Raw genomic sequence first — 19,476 nt, 5'->3', positions numbered from 1 at the left:
CCCCCTCCCTTATATGCCTGCTGCTTGTGATTCCATCACAGTGGCTGCTTGTGAGGTCAGAGCAAGAAATGGACCAGTCCCAGCTGGGCCCCACCCACAGTGGGGGTCTCAGTTTTTGGCCTCCAGGACCTTCCCCACTTTCATTAAAGGGCCACAAAAGTTGCTTGCTTAGGTGGGTTATGGAGGTTGAGATTTAGGGTTTAAGAAATTAAAATCTGTAGGATGCTTCAGTGCCCTTTTAGTTTCTGATTTGACAATCTGTAATACCTTTTGTTTTTAAAGACTTCTTGAAGTGTATGCACAACATAGATTACTTTTTGAAGTTTGTACTCAATGTATTACTTCCTCTTTAAATTCTGACTGGTGGTCAGAATGGTACAATTTACCTGATATAAGGCAGCAGTGTCCTGTTTTGAAAATAAAGTACCTTTTATCATAATTTCCCCAGAAGAATTTGATTTCAAAAACCTGAAGGCCAGCAGGAAATGGGGGAATATATTCAGTGTTGTATGAAAAACAAATTAACCTGTCAACCAAGAATTTTATATCCAGCACAACTGTCCTTCACCACTGAGGGAGAAATCAAGACACTCCCTGGTATAAACATGCAGGGAAGACGTGGGCTTGCAGCTGTGTGTGAACAGCATTTTGCATGTGGTTAAGTTCCTCTGGCACAAACATCAGCGTGGTGTTGCTGCAGGACTTTACATGTCATCCCCACGGTGTCCCAACAGAAATGTATGGAATGTAACAAATGGAGATGAGACACAAACACATCTTCAGAAAGTCCACCAAATGTGAAAGGGATAGGAAACAAGGGACAAAAGCTAAAAGTCATGGAAACAAACGGCAGAGCGACAGACGTCATTCAGCTCTTCCTTACCAGTGGTCACTGCAAATATCCACTTTATACCCACTGCCACACTCAAAAGACAAGAGACTGCAGAATGGATGGAAGGCTTGACCCAAGTGTGTGCTGTCTGCAACACTCACTTTAACTCCTCATTGGAGATGGGAATGGCCAACCTTAGAGGGAAGTGATGATGCTGTCCTGTGAGTAGTGGCAGCGACCGAGTTGGAGTGGGAGCCACCCCTTTAGATCCATGTGCACCCAGCTGAGGGCCATTTGCCAGACTAAGTGATCCTTCCAGGCGTGCCCAGTGAGTGCTGCTGGTTGTGTCACAAGTTCCTGATTCATTTGAGATATTTTTCATTACTGAAAGTGGTTTGTAAAGTGCATTTGGTCAGCTCCTTTTAAAGGTATCCTTTCACATAGAAAGTGACTCAATATAGGGAGTGGGAGAGGAGAGTCAGAGGAAATCCTGCCCTAGTCCTTCACTCTCATACACACAGTGTGGTCACCATTTGGTTCCCTTTCAGTTTCTTCTGAGATGAGACTCAGCTGCCTGGGGTGCACTGGGAAGGTGCCCTGCTAGTGCTGTTCTGGTTGTGGTGCAGGTCGCGGAGAGACTGAAGAAGACACCTGGAGGTGCTGCTAGATACCAACTAGCCTGAAAGTCTTGAATTCAGACAATCAGCCTCCTGAATAGCTGGGTACAATCAGGTACCACCACACCAGGCTTGAAAACTTTTGAGTTTTTAAAAGAGGATTTAAAAAAAAATTTATTTTATTCATATGTGCATACAATGTTTGGGCCATTTCTCCCCCCTTCCCCCACCCCCTTTCTTACCTCCCCCCCCCCCGCCCCCTCGCTATCCGGCAGAAACTATTTTGCCCTTATCTAAAATTTTGTTGAAGAGAGAGTAGAAGCAATAATAGGAAGGAACAAGGGTTTTTGCTGGTTGAGATAAGGATAGCTATACAGGGAGTTGACTTGCACTGATTTCCTGTGCATGTGTGTTACCTTCTAAGTTAATTCTTCCTGAACTAACCTTTTCTCTAGTTCCTGGTCCCCTTCTCCTATTGGCCTCAGTTGCTTTAAAGTATCTGCTTTAGTTTCTCTGAGCTGAGGCCAACAAATGCTATCTAGTTTTTTAGGTGTCTTACCTATCCTCATATCTCCCTTATGTGCTCTTGCTTTTATCATGTGATCAAAGTCCAATCCCCTTGTTGTGTTTGCCCTTGATCTTATGTCCACATATGAGGGAGAACATACGATTTTTGGTCTTTTGGGCCAGGCTAACCTCATTCAGGATGATGTTCTCCAATTCTGTCCATTTACCAGTGAATGATAACATTTTGTTCTTCTTCATGGCTGCATAAAATTCCATTGTGTGTAAATACATACTTCATTTTCTTGATCCATTTGTCAGTAGTGGGGCATCTTGGGTGTTTCCATAAATTGGCTATTGTGAATAGTACTGCAATAAACATGGGTGTGTAGGTGCCTTAAAAGAGGATTTTTTAATAGGACATAAAAATAGGGATGAAAAGGCAGAATACAGGATTTTAGGGCAGAGATGCTATTTTGTATGACATTATAATGGTAGATACATGACTGAACATTTGTCTAAACCCATAGGTTCAGAATGATCCCTTAACTGTGAACTTGAGTGATTGTGGTATCAGTGAATGTCTATGCACCATAACAGAGAGACCACTCTGGGCATGATGTTGTGTAGGAGGGAATAGGAAGTCTCTACTTTCTGTTCACTTTTGCTGGGCACCTACAATTGCTTTAAAAAGCAAAATCTATTAAATTTAACTTCACCCGATAGGTTTTTATATGGCAGTTAGAAAATAAAAATGTGGTTCTTGTTGTAGTTCTTTGTACAGTGCTATCTGAGCTCTCTATCTGTCCTGGTCTGTATGTATGAAGTAAACATGGTATGTGTGTGAAGTAAAAGAGTGGGGTTTGCAGCCAGGTTCTGAAGGGGGCCAGGCATATCATAGGCAGCTATGGGAGGGTAGGGACCCTGGGAGGGAGAATTTCAGGCTTTTCCAGTGGACCAGGGTATCTCTGCCCTTGGTCTGTATTCATTGCCACTCAGATTAATTCCCTGCTATGGAGGAGCAAGAAGAACAATGACTGTCCCTTTGTATTCTTGAGGAGCACCCCCACCAAGGTGGCTCACTTGTTGTCATTGATGGACCTGCATGGACACATCGTCATCTCATGCAGTCCATGGTTGTAGGAAGGTTTGCTCTTGGTATCATGCACACTGTGGGTTTTAACAAATGTATGATGGCATATGCATCATTATGGTATCACTGTTAGACACTTTTTTGTTGCTGTAATAAATGCTTGAGATAATCAACTGAAAAAAGAAAAGTTTTACTTTGGCTTACAGTTTTTGAAGTTCCAGTTGATGAGTGCTTGCTCCTGGTGATTTGGGCCAACTGTATATTTACTTGGTTCATCATGGCAGAAGCATGTGGCAGAAGAAACCGCTCGCTTCATGATAGCCAGGAAATAAAGAGAGAGGAAGAGGAACTGGGGTCCTAGCATACTTTCCATGACCTAACTTCCACTATGCGCCACTCCCTAAATGTTCCACCTCCTCCCAAAAGCTCCACAGGCTGGTGACCAAGCTTGTAGCATATGGGTGTTTGGGGGACATTCATAGTTAAAACCATAGCAGTCATTAAGTTAGTGTCATTCCTAAAAATCCCCTCTGCTCTACCTGTTCATCCCTCCCTCATCTATTTTTCTTTTTTTACTTTTAAATTTTGAAATAATTGTGGACTTATAGGAAAGTTGCAATGATAATAACAAAAATTCCTGTTACTGCTATATGTAGCTTCCCTGAATGTTGACATCTTGCCTGACAGTACACTTGTCATAACATGAAATCAACAGTGAACGTGACTACCAGTGCAGCCCTAGACCATTTGGGTTTCACTAATATTTCTGTCAAGGGTTTTGTTTTTCAGTTCCCTGGTCCACAAGGGATCCCACAAGATATTCATTTGTCTTGCTTCCTTAGTCTCCTTTATTTCTTCTTAGGTTTGTATACTCAGTTGTGTGTGTCTGTGTCGTATGTGAAGTTCTACACTCTTGAGAAAATCTTAGGATTCCCAAACTGTTCCTAATTAAATAGTGAATTTCTAACTTGTTGTGAGATAAGACCCTCCTCTCGCATGTCTGTTGTGTTCCTATCTATTTTGTCCTCTGTCTTTAGCCTCTGAACTGCTGTTTTCCCAGAAAGACATCCATGAGACGCCCACAAATGTACGTCCTCCAGTCTTTCAGTTTTTTTCCCTAGCTGGTGGGTGAGTTTGTTTTCAGTGCAAATGGTTGACAGTTCTTTAGGCTTCTTGCCAGCATCTCAGTGTGAAGCTGGTGGTGTTTGCATTGTCTGCATCTTCAGGTGGAAACCTGGAGATGTCTGTTCTGATGTGTTTCACACCATTGGTTTTTTAACCCTAGGTTATGGTGACAATATTCCTTGTGAATATTCCAGAATGTTAGTGTTGAAGTGAGTTTAAGCAAAGGTTGGGAAAGGATATAGAACCTCCAGGGTGCCTGTGTCTTGTCAGAGTCTGTCCTGGTTGGACCCAGCAAGATTCTGCCCTGGACCCTTGGTCACACTGAATGTGTACTCTCTAAGCAAGCATGTTTGGCAGCCCCTCACCTTGGATCCTTGGTGCTGGGTGATCCTCCTGCCTGAGGATCACTCTGAGATCTCTGTGGCATTCACTGTAGCATTAACTCAGTGGCAACCTCTCAGGAGGGGGCCATTAGTGACACAGTTCACTGCTTCCCTGGCACCCGTCTACCCAGAAGTAATAGTGACACCCAGTTAGCACTCCCAGAACCATATCTGATGGCCCTACCATTTGTCCCCACTTCACTTAACCTGGGCACTGTTGTTACCATGTCATGGATGAGAAACTGAGGCAATGACACCAGATAGCGTCCCGATCACATTGCTGGTCCTTGTTCTGTTTATGGGAAATCATTCACACTGTCCTCCATTTGCTGACAGGTTTTTCTGCCTTTCTCCCCCACTTGGCTCCATGTGTGCAGGGACTTTGTGATTGTCATTGTCATTACTCTTAGTGATCTCCAGGACTTATAGAAGCCATCTGGGAATGGAAGATACCATCTGGGTGCATGTTGTGCACCTGGCCTGGGCTGCAGGTCAGCCAGCTGGGAGACCCAGTGTTCCTCCTAACACCACATTTCACCTTGCCGGGATACCATGAGCAGCTTTTCTACTGATGGATGATTGTCTACTGTTTTACTTTCTGCTGTTTCAGTTTCCTGTGGTCACCCGCAGCCTGAAAATATTAAATGGAAAATTCCAGAAATAAACAGTTCATTTCATAAGTTTTAAAGAACCTTTATTATAGTATATCATCATAATTATTCTATTTTATTATGTTATTATTAGCATAATCTGTGTGTAATTTATAAATTAAGCTTCATCAGTATGAATGTATAGAAGAAAACAGCATATATAGGGTTCAGTGCTATCTGTGGTTTTGGGCATCCTAAGGGAGTCTGGGGACAGATCTGCAGGTAAGGAGGGACTTTTACACCCATATCTGTAGAAATGTCTTGGACAGTGACTATGTTTTGAATATCTAGGCCATGTCCAGGTCTTGGTGTTGGGTCCCCTGTTTGATTTGCCCACTGGGGGACTGTGCAGTGACCATGATGTCAGGTTGTGGAGGTCTGACTAGAAGGGTCTTGGCTGAACTCCCATTTTCCCTTGAGGCTTTTTGGGTGGCTGAAATGCTCACCTCTAGTTTGTCTTTGTATCCAAGACGGAGCCCCAGCTGGGGAGCCAAGGTCTGGCTTCTGGGCCTAGCTGTGCCTTGCAGTGTGGCTCTGGAGAATGTCTTCACCTCTTGTTGCAGGTCATCCACCCGGCCAGAAGTGGCCAGCATAGAACCGCTGGGCCCCAACGAACATCAGTGCTCCCAGAAAGCGGTGGTGCAGGCCCGCCTAACTCAGCCCGCTCGCCTGACCAGCATCATCTTTGCTGAGGACATCAGTAAGGGCTTTGGGTGCCATGGGCTGTCCCTGATGGGGAGAAGAGGGGACAAGAGGGAGGCTTGTTGAGACCTCCACCTGGAGGCTAAGCAACACCCATCCCAATCCCTACTCCCTGTACTTGTGGAAGGTTCCCTCTTGTTCTACTCTTAATGGGTATCAAATCAAAATGAGGAAAGTTGTCGCAGTCTAGGAAATCACAGCTTTTCCTCCTCCATATCTGATTATCATGGTGTGGTTGTGAAGTGCAGTCACCCTTAGTGTCCATGGAGGGTTTGTTCCTGGATCCTATGGTCACCAAAGTCCTTGGAAACTCAAGTCCCTGTAGGATTTGCATAAAAGCTATGCACACCCTCCTGAGTACTTAAAAGCATCTTGGGATGACTCCTAATAACTCATGCAATGGAAATGCTATGGAAATAGTTGCACCGTGTTGTTTAGAGAATGACGATAGGAAAGAGTCTGAGGGCTGAGGCTCTAGCATGTGCAAGGCCCTGGCTTCGATCCCCAGCACCACAAACAAACACACACAAAAACAAAACTCGTGTCTGCTCAGTACAGACCCTTTTTCCTGTATATTTTCATCTGGAGTTGATTAGATCTGCAGCTGTGGAATCCACAGATACAGGGGGTTGACTGTACTTAGAAAACAATGTAATGTTCTATTATGAATGCTCCCTTCTCACACCATGGTAGGATATCTTTCATTTTATTATAGAATTATTCTTATTATCATTATGTCTGTTTTGCATTGCTGGGGATAACTCCAGGGCCTTGTGCATGCTAAGAAAGTGCTATACCACTGAACTACACTCCCAGCTCCTGCTACAAAATTATTTTATTTTTTTGGTGGTACTGGGGTTTGAACTCAGGATCTCAATACGGTAGGCAGGTGCTCTATCACTTGAGCCATGCCCAAGCCCTTTTTTGTTATTTTTCACACAGGGTCTTGATTTTGCCCAGGGCTGGCCAGGCCTTAGAATGCAGTTCTCCTACCTGTGGCTTCCCATGTAGCTGAGATCACAGGCACACACCATCATGCCCAGCTTACTGGTTGAGATGGGGTTTTGCTAACTTTTTGCCTTTGCTGGTCTTGAACGGTAATCCTCCTGATTTCTACCTTCTGACTAGTTGGGATTATAGGTGGGAGCCACTGCACCTGGCTGAATTATTTTTAATACTGAATTATATTTTTTTAGAAAAAAAATTTTTTTTGGTGGTACTGGGACTTGAATTTAGGGCCTCGAAGTTGGGGCCTCACACTTGCTAGGTAGGCACTCTACCACTTGAGCCACTCCACCAGCAATTTTTAGTGTTGGGTATTTTTGAGATAGGGTCTCCTGAACTATTTGCTTGGGCTGGCCTAGAACCATGGTCCTTCCAGAAGCTAGAATTACAGGTGTGAACCACCAGCACCTGGCTTTTTTTTTTTTTTTTTTTTTTTCATTTTTTGTGAAACTGAGTTTGAACTCAGGGCCTTCCATTTGCTAGGCAGACATTCTACAATTTGAGCCATGCCCAGGCCTTTCTACTTTATAGGTCCTGGGTCAGCCTGGATCTCAGTCCTGTTTATGCTTCTTGAATAGCTGGAATGACAGGCACATGCCATTACACCCAGCTTCTATTGACTGAGATCGGTTCTCTGAACTTGTTGCCTCGGCTGGCCTTGAACTGCAATCCTCCTGATCTCTGCTTCCTGAGTAGCCAGGTTTATGGGCGTGTGCCACTGTGCCCAGCTCTGAATAGTAGTCTTCACAGAAGCTTGTCCTGTAAGCATTTCCTTATATTTGGCATTTAGAGTGTTTTTAAATGTTCATTTCAGTATTATATATATGATAATAAATATTTTTATACAGAGAAAAATTTTGGGTTTTTGTAGCTTATTCCTCCCTAGGATAGATACCTGATTTTACTGGGTCACAGCACATGAATTTCTTTTTTTTCTGAGATGGACTTTTGCTATGTTGTCCAAGCTGCCCCCAATCTCCTAGACTCAAGTGATTTCCTGTTTCAGCTTCCTAAGTAGCTGGAGAGGGCTGGAGGAGTGGCTCAAGTGGTAGAGTACCTGCTTTGCAAGCCTGAAGCTCTGAGTTCAAACCTCAGACCCACCAAAAAAAAAAAAAAGGCTAAGTAGCTGGAGATACAGATGGGCACTGCTAAGCCCAACAATAGAAGTGTTTTAAAGGCTTTTTTTTTTTTTTTGGCGGTACTGGGGCTTGAACTCAGGGACTTGGACTTGCTAGGCAGGTGCTCTACCACTTGAGCCATACCTCAGCCTTAAAGGCTTTTTTGATACTGCTTTTCAACATACATTAGCAATGCACAAGTATTTCTATATGGTGCCTGGAGAGTGAACAGAATAAATTTGGTATTATGACTGCCATCCTTATGCTAGAGAATTCCCCAGGGAATGAATGACATTTATACCTTATTCGCACAGCAACTGTAACACTCTTCTGTGGCTTCACTTGTTCCATCTGTAGTATAGTTGATAGTCTTATATAAAAACACCAGCAGAATTAAAACAGAAAAAAGGAACAGACAAAGCCACCAGTCTCAATTCCTGCTCTCAATGCATGGACAGGGCTTTGACCCAGCGTTGTTTAGATGCTACCTCATCATACTGTAGTGTGTGCCATTTTACTTCATGGTTACTTCCTGAATAAACCAGAATTTTCCTTGAGGAATTTTTTGTTTTTAAAGCACAGCTTTAAATGCACATGCTCAAGTTAGAGCAGGAAAATAGCACCAAGTCTGTTTCCTCAGAACGCCCAGATTAGTTAATACGTTAAATTTTGGAAGGGCTGCGTGCTAGGCCCCTTCTTAGTTTCTGAGGGTGAATTGGGTTCTCCAGGCTTCATCGTAGCGGTGTTTTGTTGGTTGCTCTAGTCTCTGCCAAAGAACAAGGCAACTTGGAATTTGAGGCCCTGGAAGCAGTGCAGAGCTTGGGTGTTGTCCTCAATGCTGACTGCTCTCTCCATTCCTCCAGCCACAGGCCAGGTGCTGCGCTGTGATGCCATTGTTGATCTTATCCACGGCATTCAAATTGTCTCTACCACCCGTGAGCTCTACCTGGAAGATTCCCCGCTGGAGCTGAAGATCCAGGCTCTGGACTCTGAAGGTGACCACGTTCCCCTGCTCTTCAGTAACCTGCCAGCATGACTATAGCCTAAATTTGTCACAGTGTTTATCATGTCCATTGCTGCCGGGAGAGAAAAGTGGGTGCAAGGGGAGAAGTGGAGGAGGTAGAAGCCACCTCTGCGGGGCCTCATTCCCTTCATGGTGTCAAGCTGTGGCCCCGCCAGGTGCCCATGGAAACTGCACCCAGCCCATGTGCTTTCTTGGGGCTTTAGCTGACCTGGAGGCAGACTGAGTGCTCATGGGCAGTGATGGCAAAGTTGTCTCAGGGAAGCTAACATTCGGGGTTGTGATGGGAAGTGGGAGAGCTGGTGTGGGGACACTGGGGACAATGGGACCCAGTATCCCTGTTTGGCTTCCAGGGCTGGTTTTAGTTTCCTAGTCCAGACCTTAGAGCCCATGTGTGAATGCTTGGCTTAGCATACTGTCCTTCCCTTCTTAACTAGCATCAAATAGTAATTGTTTCTGGACTGAGGATCTTCTAGTGGCCTGTCTGGTGGTCAGCAGACTGGGCTATATCCTGACCTCTTGGTAAGGGGAGTAAAGGGAATGAATGTGTTATTCAAGTTTCTGTTGCTGTGAGCTAATACCTGAGACAATCAATTTAAAAAGAGGAAAGGTTTATTTTGGCTCATGGTTTCAGAGATTTCAGTCCATAGTTGTCCCTATTGCTTTTGGGCCTGTGATTAGTAGCACGTCATGATGGGGAGTGTGTGGCAGAAGAAACTGCTCTCCAAGGCATGGGGTGCTGATAATCCCCTTTCAGCACAGACCCCCCCCCTCCCCCTCAAGAGACCTAACTTCCTCCTGTGAGGTTCCATCACATCCAAAGAGCACCACTGTCTGGGGACCAAGCCTTCTACACATAGACCTTTAGGGGGACACCTACTAAACCTTAGCAGGGAAGTTTGTAGGTGAAGATGCTAGTTGAAGAAACTAGATGTCAGGCAAAAGCCACCTCAGAAGATGATCTTCCTAAACTTTTGGGAGGACCAAGTGTCATCTTGTCTTTGAAACCTTTCCTGAGTACTCTAGCTCCTTACCTTTCTTTTTGTACTTTCTTAATTCTTTGTTTTCTAGATCAGGGCCCTTTTTCCTAGACAATATTGAGATTTGAGGCAGGATAATTCTCTGTGGTTGGCAGTGTTCAGTCCCTTACAGGATGTTTAGCTGGATTCCTAGGCTCTACCTTCTGAATGTCAGGATTCCCCCAGTTGGGACAATTAAGAATGTCTGCAGGCATGGCCACATATCCCTGGTAAGGGGAGGACAAACCACTGTTTCTGAGCATCTGCTACGATCCTTCCTTCTTCCCTGTGTTCACTCATCAGATGAGCTCCCCAAGTTCTTGAGCAGTTTCTCCATCTGCAAGAGCATGATAGGTCTGCTTACCACAAGGACTATCCTTAGTCCCGTGTGCATTCTCAGCAAACAAGGGTGCTCCCTGAGCAGTTTGTACAAACTGAGATTTGTACAGACTGGGACCCCACAACCTCAGACTCACTTGTAAAGAACAAATTTTACAGGTGTATATACTGGGTGAGCTTCCCTCATCTGAAGATCTAGAATCTGAAATGTGCTGGTCTGAAACTTTTTGAAGCACTCCAAGAAAGTCTATGCAGATTAGTCCCAAATCTGAAAAAATGAAATCAAACCCTTCTGGTACAAAGCATTTTGGAAGAAAGGTACTCAGCCTATAGGTAGATGCTGTTTATAATCAGTGTGAGGAGACAGTCGAGTTGGGGCAGGTGACCCCAGGGAAGGTGAGGTGGGATGAACATCACCAAGCTGTGCTGGTCACAGAGTGTCTGTGGCATCTGCTCAGCTCAGCCGTTGTTGCTCCAGAGCAGCTACAGCTACAGTGATGCTTCACTGACTGGGCATGCCACCTCCTTATAACACTTTATTTATAAAAGCAGAAAGGAAGCCAGGTTTGTTCTAGGGACTGTAGTCTGCCATCCCCTTCTCTTTGACCACTCTGTTCCATTTCCTGCCTAAAATCACTCAAAAATGTTGAGATTTATATACCATGAAGTTTACCCATTTATAGCATACAATTCCATGTTTTGTCTATTCCAATGTTGTGCAACTATCATTATCTAATTTTAGAACTTTCTCATCAGCATGAAAAGAAACCCAATGTCCATGAACAGTCACTGCCCATTTTCCCCTTTCTCCAGCCCCTGGCAACCTGTGCCTGCATTTCTCAGTTCTGGACGTTTCGTGTCAGTAACGTCATACAGCACAGTCATACACACGTAGTCTTTTTGGACTGGCTGCTATGCACACTGTTTCAAGGTCTGTGCATGGTGCAGTGTGTGTCAGGGTTCATTCCTTTTAATTGCCAAACCGCATTCCATTGTGTGGACAGATGGACTTTTTAGCTCATGAACCATGCTGCTGTGAACCTCCACGTACAAGTCTCTTTGTGGATATGTCTTCAGTTCTCTTGGGCACACACCTATGAGTGGGTTGACTGGTCATATATGCCTCTGTGTTTCACTTTCTGAGCAGCTGCCAGGCCGTTTCTAAAGTGGCAATGCTGTTTCACATTCTTACCAGATGGGAATGAAAGTTCCAGTTTTCCCAGTCCTTGCCAACACTTGTTATCATCCATCTTTTTGATTCTAAATGTTACAAACCTGCTGGCTGGGGTCCTTTTGATCTACTGAGATAGGAATTGTGGGTAGGCAATCAGAAAGTTCTTACAGTTATTCCGAGCTCTTGGCAAGTATTTGCAGATGGCAGAGTGGATGACAGTGGGCAGCAGCAGTCAGCCTTGGGCGTTTGACAGAGCAGTGGATGTGCCTCAGGGTTCAGGGCAAGACTCTTGAAAACAAGGGCAGGCTCAGGAAGGAGGCCTCTGGCAACGAGGGCAGCAACATGGGGCTCACCCCACCCAAGGCCCTAAGTGTTACAGCTTTGTGTCCCTGGGAGGGATCAGGGCAGAATTTTCCAGTGGCCGATCACAGCCAGCTTGCTGTCAGTTTTACTTTTACAGCCCATATCGGGTTTACTTTTGTCTCTTATCTCGATGCAGATGTGGACGTTTTTACTTCTTTGCTGCTGACCACTGCTCACCCCTCCCCTGCTCCTGTCAATTTCACCTATATTGATCAGCTGTGATGGCCTGGGGTTGCTATAGTAGGGTTCAGCTCCTGCTACCTCTTGCTGGCCTCACTGCTGCCCTACTGTCTGGACAGCTGTGGCTGCTCTGCCTGCCACTGCTAGCACTTCTGCCACTTCTGCTCACACCTGTCATTTTGTAGTTTTGCAGCAGGCTGATCTCTGCCAGGCTGGCTTCTTGTTCTAATACCATGGCCCCTGCTCTGCTTGCCGGCCTCCTGCTGCCCTGCTGCTGGGTGTCGCTGCTGTCGCTTTTCTCGCTGATGCTGCTTTTCTTCTTTTTCTTTGTGTTACCAGTTTAGCAAAAGTAGGTAAGGCGCTGGAGAGAAAGTCTTTACTAGGCCTACGTAATGTTGCAGTGCCAAGAGGCAGCACAGGAGGGTGTCTTCACCTGCTCACAAAGTGAGTTGAGCAGCCTGTTTAAATAGCCAGAAATAGGGTTGGTGCAAGTGTGTCTATACCAATCATGGCAGTCTCCTGGGTTTACACCAATCACAGGTCTTCAGTTGGGCCAAAGTGCTCCCCTCTGGCCTAGGTGGAAGTGGCTGTTGTGGTGGCAAAAGTCCTTTCTGGGACAGTGCCTTCTGGAGCTGGAGTCCTGCTTTCTGTGCTGACATGAGGGCAGTCTTTTGCTCAAGGGAGCTGGGTCCTGGAGAAGGGTCTAGCAGCTGTCAATTAGGGAGTTAAGTCTCCCCAGCCCCAACATCTCAGCACACTTAAAGGAAACTTAAACTGCCAGAAGGGTGCTTACAACAAAGGCTCATCAGTAACAGCACTTTAACAATATTAAACAGTGCTCTAACTTCTATCCTAGGTACCAGGGAGAGGTGGGATTCCTACCATCTGTTTCATAAAGTCATTTTACATCAAATCATCTTAAAGCCACTGCCCCACCCCCATTATGAGTCTGTTTTCTCTAGACAGTTGGTAGAGCTGTTAGGAGCAGGCCTTCCTAGTCCTACTGCCACATAGGAGCAGATGCCCGGTGACCCTGGATGGTTACCTTTTACACTCTCCTAAAGTTTCATTGGAACATGCAGTCTGTTCCAGAGTGAGAAGTCACCTCGTCTACAAAGACCAGAATTTTGTCATTGACCAGTTCCCCAAATCAAGATCCAACCTATGCTATAGATGGTTAACTTACTTCCTCGTTGTCTACTGTGAAGGTATTTTTTTTTTGGGATCTTGGGTTTGACCTCAGGGCCTCACACTTGCTAGCCAGCCCTCTACCACTTGAACCATGCCCCCAGCCCTTTTCCGCATTGGTGACTTTTGGGATAGTTCTTACATGACTAGTACACCCTGGTCTGCAGTCTTCCTATTTGTGCCTCCCACTTAGGTGGGACGACAGGCATATGCCACCACGCCCAGCCATTGTCAAAATGGGGTCTCCCAAAAATTTTGCCTGGACTGGCCTTGATCTGCAGTCCTCCTGATCACCTCCCAAGCACCTAGGATGATAGGCTTGAGCCACCACCTCTGGCCTTCAGTGTCTCTTTTGTGAAGATGACTTTGGCCCTTGTAAGCTTTGAGGACCTTGCTGTCTTAGAAGGGGCATATCTTATCTAGATTTGTGGCATTGGTTAAAAAGAGTCTGTGCAGCTCACCAAGCATTATCAGGCATTATGCTTAGAAGCAAGTCTTTTACCCCACATGTGGGTGGTATGATGTCCATTGTATAGAAAAGGAAGCCATAGTTCAGAGAGCTTAAGCAACTTGCCTAAAAACATGCAGCCCATGGGTGGCTGAGCTGCATCTGGGACCTGCAATGTCAGACTCTGTTGCCTGAGCTATTTTTTACTTGGCCTTGCTGCCTGCCTCCTGCTGCTACTTTTTTTTTTTTTTTTTTTTTCCTGGCCATTGAGACTCTCCACACATGGCTGGAATCTGGCTTCTATGGTTTGCATGTAGTTCTCCTCCTCTGCCTCCTGAAACTCATGTTGAAGTTTGGTCTCCAGTGTAAAGGTTATTAAGAAGTATTGGGACCTTTAAGAGGTGATTAGGTTGTTAAGAGGGATTAATGAAGTTCTTGCTGGACTGGATTAGTTACCTTGATGCAAGGATACAACTTTGCTTTGTCTCTTCTGCATGTACACGGTGTGCCTGCTTGACCTTCTGCATTTCTGTAGTGTTACGATGTGGTTCAACAGGAGGTCACAGGCGTGCCTTGCCAGACATGACAGCCTGATGTTAGACATCTAGCTTCCAGATGTTTATTTATCTGTGAGCTAAATAAACCTGTTTGCTTTATAAATTACTCAGGGTGTTAGCTTTCTGTTATTAAGATGGAGGAAAAAATACCTGAGAAATCAACTAATACAGAGGAAGGGTTTATTTTGGATCATGGTTTCAGACCCCAAATGATTGCTTTACCCTGTTGCTTTGGGCCCATGATGAGGTAGCACGTCATGGCAGGAGTGCATAGCAGAGGATTCTCATGGAAGATGAGAGACAAAGAAAGGGGGAACAGGCCAGGGCCCAGTATCCCCTTCCAGGCCATGTCCCCAGTGACCTAATTTCCTTCACTAAGCCCAACTTCCTAAAGGTTCCACCACGCCCCAGTAGTCCCATCAACTAGCAACTAAGCCTACCATATGGCCTTTGGGGACCATTTCAAGGTCCCTACTGTAACTTGTGGTCTTGGGCACTCTGTTACAGCAACTGACATAGATGCAGACACTGCTCTTTTAACCTGAGGCCATCAGCAAAGTGCAGTCCTGGCCCTCACATGCCTTGCATATCAGTAGAACTGGATGAACTCAGGGTCACCCCAGGTGCTCTCTCCTCTCCTATGCTGCCTGAAACAAATGGAGTGAAGGCCCAGGGAGCTCTCCCTAGCTGCCCCAGGTAGAATCTGCTTCTTCCTGCTGACTTCTCAGCCCTTTACTGGCCCTTGCCTTAGGGTACAGAGCTTTTTCTACTTTGTCTCGTCAAGTTTAACTGTCTCATCAAGTTTAGCAGTTGGTGGGTAGAATTGGAGTAATTTCATTCTTCTGCCTGCTTCTCTGTTTGACACTGGACTTTGGGCCCAGTGAACAACTGGGAAATGTTTGTTCAGTTGAATGCTTTAATGTTTTCCTGTGACCCTCTTGGGATAGGACAGGGGAGACTGTGTTCGTGGGTCTCCTGGTTAAAATTAGCTCTTGGCTGTGAGGCTTCAAGTCAAGGACTCTGCTTTTGCACACAGTATGTGCCTGTAGCTACTTTTTGAAGGGAAAATGCAAGACTTTGGGCAAGGATGTCTTAAAACCATTTGCCAAACCCTATTCTCTAAACCTGCAAAGCTGTCACTGAACGTGTGAGGCTTGGGACCTGTTTCATGGAGTGGTGCCTTCCTCACTTACTCTCCCCTCTCTGCAGGCTCACAGTGATCAAGCAACACTGTGGTCTCATGTAGTTTTATTTTGTCAACCAGAAAACTCAGTCTTCCTATCCTTCCCACAAGACCAGCTTCACACAGGACTATTGGTTCAGACAGCACAGGCTTGGTTTACTGCTCTGCTGCTATTCTCTTGAAATTTGTAATAAAGTTTTTGTTGAACTTATGTTTTATGAATCTGATGGGACAGTGAAGCATGTGCTGGAAACATGGAGCCTCAGTAATTCACAGTGCTGCTTCCCTACTTCCTCCCTGCCTCCTGGGATGGGTTCTTAGCCACCTGCTCCCTATCTCCTGTGTCCTGTGTCCTGCCCAGCCTCTTCTTCCCTTTCCTTGTTCTTGACCATTTCTAACTTTCTGTCCCTGGTAGAGGCCTAAGTGGGAGGGCTGGGTGTATGTGCCTCAGGCACAGTATGTCAGGCTGGAACCTGGTGAGTCACCTGCCTGCAGCAGGCCCTGGGAAGGAAAGAAGCTTGACTAGACTTCCCCAAAGTGCAGCCCAGCTAGGATCCAGTGTGTTGGTACAGTGGTTGGCAGGAGAGGAATCCAGTAGCCAGTCCCTGGCTGGCCTGTGTTGTGCTTAAAGTTGTGTTCTCTAGGTGTGTGTTGTCACCCTGGACAACTCTTGCAGGAGTACTTCTCAGCTGGCCCCATGCCTGGGAGTCTCCTGTTTCTCTTTCCAACCTTCTGGTTTGCCTTCCTTTGGCACTTTCCCTTGCCTTTCAAATGAAGGCCCCACATTTTTTTTCTGTGTGGAGCCTTGCAAATTATGCATCCAGTCGTCTGTTCCTTTTCCTGAGGTGGTAAAGCTCATAGAAGCCTGAGGACACTTCCTACTCTCGGGATTACCATATATTCATCTTTCCCCTTCCACCTGTGAATGTGGTGGGCTTGCAGGGGAGATGGGGGTGGGGGTAAAAGATGCTAAAGACAGAGCCCCATGTGCAGCCACCGAAGTGTCTGAAGATGTGACCTGTGATTCTATGGGGCTTCTTTGCCTCCATCTACTCACTGGGGTGCCTTCTTAATTTGATCACCTAACAACCCTTTGGGTTAGTGTTTTCATTTCCATTTTACAGAAGAGAAAAGTGGTGCTAGAAGTTAGTAGGTGTTCAGGATGCTCTTGGGGTATGGAAATGGATGCAACCAAGGAACAGCCTCCTGGGCTTTGGTATGGAATTGCCAGTAATCACTTCATAATCTAATTCAATCATAGGAAAATCCATATTTGTCCCCATGAGTAAACTGCAGGGTTAGCCTGCCTGGCTCTGTAACAAGAGGGCAGGAATTTGGGCCTGCTATGCTTTGTGGGCATCCTGTTTCATCTCACCATGGGAAAGGAGGTGCCCATGTGTTAACACAGGAAGGAGCTAAGCTGGAGGTGCTGAGCTCCTTGCCCCTGGAGTATGGAAGGAAGGTCTCAGCCCTCATGTGATGGGGAAGTACTACCCTGGGACTGACTAGATTACTTCCAACTTTGTTTGTAGCCCATGAACATCTGTGGTGTGTCTGCCTTCTTCACCTCATACTGCAGATGTTAGGAAGACATTACTTTGGTATAAATGCCTTGAGGTTTGAGAAACCACAGGCTTCCTCCCCTAAACCTCTAAGAAAAGCAGTCTCCCTGTGCCTGCATCCATCATGATGAAGTTTGCCTTCCTCTGATCAGGTGCCCACTTTGGTGGGAAGATACCCCCTGTAAAGAAAGGCTGCTCTTCCTAAAACATGCTGAAAAGTCATGACAAAGGTAACACAGTTTGTGCTAAGGATGGTTTAATTTGGCTTTTGACATCCTAGATAAGGGAAAGTAAGATCCCAGGTCCATCCAGCTCTAAAGATGTTACTCTTTGTTATTGTCTGTATCTGAAACATCTCTCAAAGGCTCATGTGTTGAAGACTTGGTCCCCAGTACAGCGGTATTTAGTGATATAGTTTTCAGGAAGTGATTAGATCATGAGGGCTCTGACTTCATTAGTGGATTAATTCACTGATGGGCTGTTGAGAGGTGGTGGAAACTCAGGAGGTAGAACCTGCTTGAAAGAAGTGGGTCCATGGGGACACGTGTTGTCCCCATTCTCCCCCACTCCCCACTATGAGGTAAGCAAGTTTGTACTGTCTTCTATGATGCTTTCCTTACCACAGGCCCAGAAACAGGGGGCCAGTTTATCATGGACTAGAGCCTCTAAAACTCCAAGCCCAAATAAATGCTACCACCTTTTTTTGTTTTGTTTGTTTTGGTGGTGCTGGAGTTTGAACTCAGATCTTTGTGCATGCTGGGCAGGTGCTCTACTGTTGAGCCATGCCTCAAGTCCACATTATCTCCTTTTAAATAGTTTCTTTTGTATATTTTAACACAGCGATCAAAGTTTGGCTAACACAACCTTTATACTGTAGAAAGAACCCTTTGAAGCCCCAGATGTGTATTTTGGGGGTTGGCCAGGCAGAGAATGTGGATGAGGGATGTGGAATAGGTGTGGGAAAGGTGCAGCAGGGTGTGTAAAACAGAGAACATAGCCCATCTGGAGAGACTGAGCTAGCTGATCAACAGGGAGAACAAGGCCCAGGTGTCTAGATCTTTGCACTTTTCAAGAGATGTTGAAAGTTGGGTTTGCTCTTGTCATTGCTTATTGTGAAAGCATGGGTCAGAATGCTCACACATGGCCAGCCAGGCTTTCAGATCTCAGGCTGGCTAGGCCTGGCTCCCAGGAGTGTCACAGTTAAGGTGAGGAGAGAAGAGTTGTGTGAAACCAGACATGGGCACTGTCACCTCATCCCCGAGTTTTTGCCCCTGAACTGGGAAGTAAGGGCATTTCTTCCCCAGAAAGTGTCAAGGGGGAGTGTGTGACTCATGTCTCCATGGCCTTCTAAACTGTAAAGTGATGGTAATGGTGTTATGTCACACAGAACCCATCATGAACAGTCAGAGCAGGGAGGGTTCAACGGAAATATCACAAGTTTCCCTAAAACAGCCTGGGTTCGAATCCTGCTCAGCCTCTGTTAGCCACATGACTGGACAGTGGTTTCATTTTTTTTTTTTTTCAGCTTTTGTTTCCCCTTCCTGAAATGGGAGTTATGGCCTGTGTTTTGTAGGGGGTGCAGCGCTGAGTATGGTTCCTGCATATGACTCAATTTCCCATCTCCCCTTTCCTGGGCCTTGGGGAACTAATTCCAAAGCATTTCTGCCTTCCTTTGTGCTCTTATAGGGAACACCTTCAGCACCCTAGCAGGGCTGGTCTTCGACTGGACGATTGTGAAGGACACAGAGGCAAATGGATTCTCAGACTCCCACAATGCACTGCGGTAAGAGGCACCATGGCATGGCATGGCCACCTCTGAAGGGAAGGGGATTGTCCTTGGACTCCTCACAGACTGAGGACTCTCATCTCCATCGAGGAGCCTGGAATGCTTTCCAGGACATCTGTGACATTCACAGTGACTGAAGAAGGAAAAGGGTGTGAGGGCACCTGGCTGCTTCTGCAGTGCATTTCAGTGTGTTCTTTGGGGGTTTGGCACAAAGGTCAGGATGTCTAGCTGGAGAACAGAGATCACACAGATAACGAAAGGCTGTTTCAGGTGCAGGGGATGTGTGTGTGGCCCCAGACAGGCAGTACTTCCTTGGAGAGCAAGTTAAAGGGAGGCAGGCTTTGGCTGAGAGGACAGGCCATCAGTCACAGCTGTTCTCAGGCAGAACAGGCTGGATTCCTCAGCATGGGATGCAGACAGACTCACAGGGAGGTATGTGCCATGTGCATCTGGACTCATTTCATCCCTCCAATAGCCATATGGGCTGGACACACCTCTGTCCTTTCCATTTTTCAGCCATATATGGTGAGCCTCTTGTCTGGGGTTGGTAAAGTTGTAGATCTGTGTAAATCTACACTGTTCAACATGGTACTCACTGAGCCCTTTTTCAAGTTAAAGTTGAACAGA

At 45.9% G+C, this 19,476-nt stretch overlaps 1 protein-coding gene across 3 annotated transcripts in view; it reads left to right on the top strand.

Annotated features, from left to right (window-relative positions):
- Window positions 1-19,476, top strand: part of Nup210 (nucleoporin 210) — a 119,025-nt gene that overhangs the window by 18,146 nt on the left and 81,403 nt on the right. For all 3 annotated transcript variants that reach the window (XM_074044556.1, XM_020176163.2, XM_074044560.1), the window contains exons 2-4: window positions 5,768-5,904; window positions 8,893-9,024; window positions 18,750-18,846. In XM_074044556.1, the coding sequence (XP_073900657.1) occupies window positions 5,768-5,904; window positions 8,893-9,024; window positions 18,750-18,846 (366 nt within the window). The remainder of the gene's footprint in view (window positions 1-5,767; window positions 5,905-8,892; window positions 9,025-18,749; window positions 18,847-19,476) is intronic.

Source organism: Castor canadensis, chromosome 10 (assembly GCF_047511655.1).
Source record: "Castor canadensis chromosome 10, mCasCan1.hap1v2, whole genome shotgun sequence".
Lineage (NCBI taxonomy): Eukaryota > Metazoa > Chordata > Mammalia > Rodentia > Castoridae > Castor > Castor canadensis.
This window is presented reverse-complemented; position numbering and strand designations above follow the sequence as displayed.